Genomic DNA, 7,255 nt, shown 5'->3' with positions numbered 1-7,255 from the left:
AAAATAATGGCGACCTTTGTTTTGGTTTATGTTGGTCAAAAAATAATATTTTTGACATCAACTTAAAATATCTCAATTCTCATAAAAAAATTGCTTTTGACATTAGAAAAAAAAAACATTGTAGATGCTAATGTTAATAGAGAAATAACAGAGATATTATATTAGCAAAAATAATTGAAAATAAAATTTATCTTACAGCTGATGAATTTAAAATTGGTTTCAAATAACTTTTTTCATGATGATAAATATCATTGTAAAGTGTTACAGAGAGTATATTTTTGAAAGTATTGATATTACGAAGAGTTAATCCGTTCCAAAAATATTTTTTCTAAGGAAGCATGAAATTTTTATAGAAATGCAAGAAAGTTTTATCATGTCTTACTATTTAAGAATTTCATGTGATTTTTTTGTTACCAGGTATTGTTGAATAACACATTCATAAAGTGTTCTGGAATACTTCAAATGACAAAAGAAAATTATTATTTTTTTCTGCTTTATTGAGAAAAAAATCCGACCTGCCGGATTCGAACCAGCGACCTAAGGATGTCTGTTAAATCCAACTACAGTCCTCCGCTCTACCAACTGAGCTAAGGTCGGTTTATATCAATTAGCAAGATAATAAAGTTATGATCGATATTCTAAACATCAATATAAGCAAAAATAAAACATACAATTTATTACAAATTCTTTATATAAGTTGTAGAATATTTCAAACAAATAATATCATTATATCAATAAAATAATATATCATTTCCCTCACCGAAATATCAAAATCTGAAATAAAATTAAAATTTTATGAAATCAACTATTCATTAATTTAGCGTGATTAAGTTATATTTCAGACAAATAATATTGAAAGTATAATTTATTGCTTATTTATTTTTACAATACTGTATTTGTTATTTACTAGCGCATATATAATTGATTTACTGATTATATATAATTAATTGGAATAAAATATTTCTATCAGTTATATAAAAGGTTATGAGTCGTACAATTTTAGTTGATTGAAGAATGAATTACTCTTACAAAAGTCTTTTTAGGTCTCTTTAAATAAACGTGTACAATAGATTTTAACTAGTTTCTATTAATTCTTTTAGCTTGTAATATCCATTATCACTTATTTTGGTTGGATACTCAACATATTATTTGGACTAGGAACAAAAATTCATATTACATTTTGCAATAACATTAAACCGAAATTACTATATTTTAAGTACATATTTTTACAGTATATCGCAAAGATATGAACAGCGTTGTTTTGCCTAAAAGAAAATAAAATAAGTGACATCAAACAACTAAAAGAATAATGTTACAATAATTAAATCTCTATATATACATAACTAAACATATTTAAACCTTTAAATATTGACTTGATTGTGATTCTAAATTGAGAAGATTAATTATTCTTAATTGAGAAGATTAATTATAGGAGTTTAGTTTAGGAACAAATTTCTAAAGCCCATACCTGCTCTAAGAAAATATTATGGAAAAATTAAAAAAAAATATGAAAGAATTAGGGATGGACAAACTGAAGATTGTCGCTGCTACTAAATCGTGAGATCTTACCAACAACACACAGACGTCGAGAAGAAGACAACAAGGAAAAAGAAAAAGAAAAACGAAATAGCATTAAAGAATATAATAATAAAGTAATTCTAATTTTTCTACAGAATATCTTGATAAATAAATAATGTATTGAACTGTTCAAGTTTTCCCTTGGCCATTTTATTTTGTGAATGATTCAAGATCATATATATATATATATATATATATATATATATATATATATATATATATATATATTCAAACACTCTTGTATTATTGAAATGTTTGAGTAGTCATTTTCTGAAGTTGTTGACAGCGGCATCAGAAATGGTCTCTATGTTTAGCCGTGGTAAATATACATTTGATGATAAGTATGACCCAGTCCCTCACAAAATTTTTCCCATTCAACCCATTTAAACTATATCGTCATCAATGTACTATATTGAAACAAAGTCCAAACTAAACTTTGATTAAGTTAACGATAATCCTCTCATAAAATAATATTAGGGGAACAAGTATAAGAAGCAAAGCCAGTTGAAGAGGTAACACCGAAACACTTGCGTTTTCTTTTTCACATGGGGCATCTCTTTAGTCTACTCTTTGATCAAGTACGTATGTAGTTGTTAAGGAACGGTTCCTCACTAAATAAAAAATTAATTACGGTAAATACAATCTGCAAAGCAATCGATGCTTCATCCTTATAAATACCGATCTCCAAATGAATCAAAACTCACTTCTCACAACATTACAAAGCAGAAGAATCGTTTGATACCGAAAGGGAAAAAAATGAAAGCTGTTTACTTGTTTGTTGCCGTCTTGGCTCTCACTTCTTCACTTGTCTCTGCGTATGACCCTAGTCCCCTGCAAGACTTTTGTGTTGCAATCAAGGAACGCGATGGTGGTACGTAAAAGTATTCTTCAATCATATATATAGATACAATTATATATTCAAAATGATTTTATTAAATTCCTAATCACCCATTTATACAATGTAATTTTGAAAGAATTATATCTTGTTTTTACTATTTGGATATGACATAAATGAATAACATTTATTTTTTTACCAACTTTACTTTTAGATAATTTTGAATACCTCAATTTAAAAATAATTCATAATGATCTAATATATAAATCTTCTTTCTTACCATTTGAAAATTACACGTGTCCAAGTGTCCACGTGTGAAGGGATCAGGATAGTATTCATGCTACATATATAATAACCATTGCTTTGTAATTGGTAGTGTTTGTGAATGGAGAATTTTGCAAAGACCCAAAGGCAGTGAAAGCTGAAGATTTCTCCTTACATGTGGAACCTGGGAACACCGACAACCCACTGAATGCTCAGGTGACTCCTGTGGCTGTTGATCAACTACCTGGATTGAACACGCTGGGCATATCTTTGGCTCGCATAGATTTTGCACCAAAGGGTTTAAATCCTCCCCACACCCACCCTCGTGCCTCTGAGATCCTTATAGTTCTCGAAGGAACACTTTATGTTGGATTTGTATCCTCAAATCAAGATGGAAATCGCCTTTTCACCAAAGTCTTGAACAAGGGTGATGTCTTTGTCTTCCCAATTGGTCTCGTTCACTTCCAACTCAATGTCGGTTATGGAAATGCTGTTGCTATTGCTGGTCTTAGCAGTCAAAATCCAGGAACTGTTATTGTTGCAAACGCTTTGTTTAAAGCTGTTCCACCTATTTCTGTTGAGGTTCTCGCCAGAGCTCTTCAACTCGATAACAAAGTAATTGAAGACCTTCAAAGGAAATCATGGTACGGCAAGGACTAGTTTGTCTGGGAACATCATCCATCATTTCTTATTCTACGTATACAAATAATGAATTTCATGTTTCTATCACCCCATAGACCTCCAAATAATTACTAATATAATAAATAAAACGCATCTGGGTTGTTTTCATATATTGTAGGATTGTTTTTGGTTGTACTTTCATTTCATTTATTCCAATGTTTGTCAATTTAATGTTGCAAGAGTTGTGCTTGGATCCAGTATCAGAGTCTTTAAGATAACACGTGGTTAATTAAGTTCGGTTGTCAATGTTTTCTTAAGACAATGCTATTTGAATTTAATTATATTGTTATATCTTTCCTGTATATTTAGGATGTTAAAAGCGAGTTACTCTAAATCGTAAACCCTATAATGAATTTTATGTTTATGTATATATCATTGAAAGCAAAAGATCATCATTTAATCATGGATGAAAATATAGGATGACCTGTGCGAGTTAGGTTGCAAGAAAAAGTGTAAAACGAGTTGAGATTTAAAATTTATTGGTATGCTTAAACTCGTCCTGCATAACCTGTTGTCTGCGCGGATCAAAGACCGACCAAAGACGTGTAAAAGACATGAAATAAGCACATAGGTATTGGGAATATAATTATATTGGGCCTAACCTTAGCATCTAATTACTTTAGAATTTACATTTATATGGACAGTAAACAATTAGTGTTAATTTAGCATTTTATAATATAATAATTTAGCTAATACTTTATTAAACCCACCAAAAATGGGCCAGTACCCAGGCCTACGGGTCAAGATGTATGTAGGTTGGCAAGAAAATTAAGTCCATATATGGGGTGTTGCTTCCTCCACCACCACCTCTTTTGTTTACTCCAGCTCCTCATTCCTGTTTTATCCTTTAGTATAATTTTATTTTTAGGGTTAACATTTTTTAACTTCTACCCACTCCAATTTTCTATATAAATGCGATAGTTTGGTTTATGTTTAAGCAACAAGCATTTATTATTGACCGTTGTTTATTTCTTTCTTCTATCTCATCACCCAAACACACAACCATTTTAATGGTAGACCCATGTTTCTATGTTTCATTTTCTTTTGTCTCTCTGTTTTTTATGCTTCTTTCTTGTATCTTTTGAACTTTCTGATTGTTTATCTTACTCACACCAACATACGAAGATTAAGCAATCTAACATAAAAAAAATATTGATACATGAGGAAAAATATCTTACAATGTGTCAGAAAAAATATTGTGGAGGATAATTAATTTTATAAAAAGGTTGAAACATTTTATATAATCATTTAAATAAAAAATTAAGATATTGAAATTTTAAAACTTTAAGAGAGGAATTTGATCATTATTGTTAGTCATAAAATATTCATTATCGTTTGGAACCGCTGCATCGTCGAATGACCACCGCAAACACCCTGCATCGTCGCACCACAGAAAGTCACACCACCACACCACGAAACCAAACAGATATGGAGACAAGAATATGAAGAAGAACTAAACGGATATGGAGAAGAGAAGTAAGAGTTGGAAGATGAGAAGAAACGGATCCGGTGAGAGTTGGAGGGGGTGAGAATCTAAAAAGAGAAAAGTAAGACTTGAAAGAGTTAGGGGGTGGAGTTGTGGGTGAGTAAAAATATGTATAAATTTAGGGTTTCATAATAAAGTAAATAAATTAGGGTTAAAAGTAAAAAAGACTACTTTTATAATTAAAAAACTTTTGTTGAGAGTTAAAAAGGTGGAGAGAGAAAGGACGGTGGTAAAGGAAGCCACACCCTGTATGCAGGACACCCAGAAATCGAGCCCATATTTTAAAACAGGACGGAGCAGTCCAACCCCGACATATAATTACTAATATAGTAAGAAAAGTGCATCTGGGTTATTTTGGTATACCGTAATGTTGTTTTTGGTTGTAGTTTCATTTGGTTTATTCCAATGTTTGTCAATTTAATGGAACAACCTATTATTTTAAGAGTTGGGTTTGGATCCAATAGAGTCTTTAAGATAGCATGTGGTTAATTAAGTTTGGTTTGTCTGATGTTTTCTTAAATAATTTCTTGATAATACTATTTGAATTGAATTAGCTTGTTCTATCAAAATAAGTCAATTTTACTTACATGGATTCACTTATCATATATTGAATTAAAAATAAATCATTTCAACCTGATTCACTTTTTGGTAAATTAGAAATTTTATATCATAATTGATTCATTTGATGAGTTAGTAGGTTCACATATTGAAGGATGTTTTATTCTTTTGATTTATTTTATTATTTATTACAGTTCAATTAAAGTGAATAAAACTTTTAATTTTTTTAGTAGTATAATTCAATGTTCACCTATTTTTCCAAATATTATTATAAAGAGAATAGTTAAAAATTAAAGCTTTAACATACATAATTTAGCAAACAAACAAATTAAATATTTAAACAATTCAAACATTATTATCAACATTCTAATATTTAAAAAATCAAATTGTCAACCTACACAATTATAAGTAGTAAATAACTATAATAATATAAACTTATAAAAAATGATGAAAAACTAATAAAAAATTGTTGTTGGAAGGTTATGAGTGAATTCACTTTCAACCAGATTCAATCCGTTTTTAATTCATAAATTAAGTGAATTAGGTTTAATCCATATTTAATTTTTTTTCTAACTCAATCCAACTTAAACACGTGGATTAACTCACGAATTCACATTCCTAATATAACTTACATAATTATATTACAGTCCATAACATTAAAAATGTCCATTTGTTAACATCATAGAAGTGTATATAACTTTTACTTTAGAATAACTTGTATTTTCAAAGGACATATGCTTTTACTTTATAAACATTAGATATTTGATGTTAACGATGGAATAAATATTAGAGTGTTATACTTTTGTTCACATTCAAATTGTTAGATAAAGAGAGAAAGGAAAAGAAAATGAAATGTATAATTTATTGTTTATTTATTTTTACAATCCTGTATTTCTTATTTACTAGCGCAAATATAATTAATTTACTAATTATATAATTAAAATGTTTGTAATAAAAGTGTAATAAAATATTCCTAAACATTCAGTTGTAAGTCGTACAATTTCAGTTGATTGAAAAATGAATTACTCTTACAAAACATTTTTTCAGCTCTCTTTAATTCTTTGTATCTTTCTTACATTATTTATTTAAACGTGTAAAATATATTTTAAATAGTTTCTATTAATTATTTTATCTTGTAATATCCATTATCACTTATTTTGGTTAGATACTCAACATATTGTTTGGACTAGGAACAAAAATTCATATCACAATTTTCAATAATATTAAAACGAAATTACTATATTTTAAGTAAGTTATTTTACAATATATCGTAAAAATATAAATCATGTTGTTTTTCCTAAAAGAAAATAAAATAAGTGACATTAAACAAAATCAAAAGTAATTTGTTACAGAAATTAAATCTCTCTCTATATATGCGCAGCACACTTAAATATATTTAAACCTTTAAATATTGACTTGATTGTGATTCTAATGAGAAGATTAATTATAGGAGCTTAGTTTAGGAATAAATTTCTAAAGCCATACCTTTTCTAAGAAAATATGATGGAAAATTTAAAAGAAAAATTGCAAGAATTAGGGATGGACAAAATATTGTGACTGCTACTAAATGAACTTTTCTGCAAATTATCTTGATAAATAAAGAATGTATTTAACTGTTCAAGTTTTTAACGCATTAAATTATTTACTTTTTATTTATACATTTTTCATAAAATATTAAAGAAAAACTGTTAGAAAAATTGTAAAATAAATTGATCTTTTCTTGTTTTTATTCTAAATTATTTTGATATAAACTTTTATTCGATATTGGATTAACGAAAGGGTTTTTGGCGGAGTGAAAATAAAAAGGAGTAGTAGCACATAGTTTAAAAAATTACGATTTTAAATCTTGTTAA

The 7,255-nt window shown here is 28.2% G+C and overlaps 1 protein-coding gene and 1 non-coding gene across 2 annotated transcripts; one reads left to right on the top strand and one right to left on the bottom strand.

The window, feature by feature from the left end:
- Positions 1–509: 509 nt before the first annotated feature.
- TRNAY-GUA (transfer RNA tyrosine (anticodon GUA)) lies at positions 510–597 on the bottom strand. Its single transcript is given in 2 exon segments — positions 510–545; positions 561–597. It is a non-coding gene; the product is annotated as a tRNA-Tyr (tRNA).
- Positions 598–2,235: 1,638 nt separating this feature from the next.
- LOC148191816 (germin-like protein subfamily 1 member 20) lies at positions 2,236–3,468 on the top strand. The gene is made up of 2 exons (XM_088100543.1): positions 2,236–2,449; positions 2,790–3,468. Exons 1-2 carry the CDS (start codon positions 2,236–2,238, stop codon positions 3,335–3,337), a joined length of 762 nt encoding a protein of 253 aa, XP_087956669.1. The 3' UTR covers positions 3,338–3,468.
- Positions 3,469–7,255: the final 3,787 nt, after the last annotated feature.

Source organism: Vigna umbellata, chromosome 10, assembly GCF_029865625.1.
Source record: "Vigna umbellata cultivar VRB3 chromosome 10, Vumbellata_1.0, whole genome shotgun sequence".
Classification (NCBI taxonomy): domain Eukaryota; kingdom Viridiplantae; phylum Streptophyta; class Magnoliopsida; order Fabales; family Fabaceae; genus Vigna; species Vigna umbellata.
The sequence above is the reverse complement of the archived record's forward strand: the minus strand, read 5'-3'. Positions and strand labels throughout refer to the sequence as shown.

Excerpts from the sequence above, each read along its gene's own strand:
- LOC148191816 (XM_088100543.1), top strand. The coding sequence starts at position 2,236 with ATGCTTCATCCTTATAAATACCGATCTCCAAATGAATCAAAACTCACT. Across the intron at positions 2,450-2,789 it reads AATCAAGGAACGCGATGGTG|TGTTTGTGAATGGAGAATTT; the intron begins GTACGTAAAAGT and ends TGTAATTGGTAG.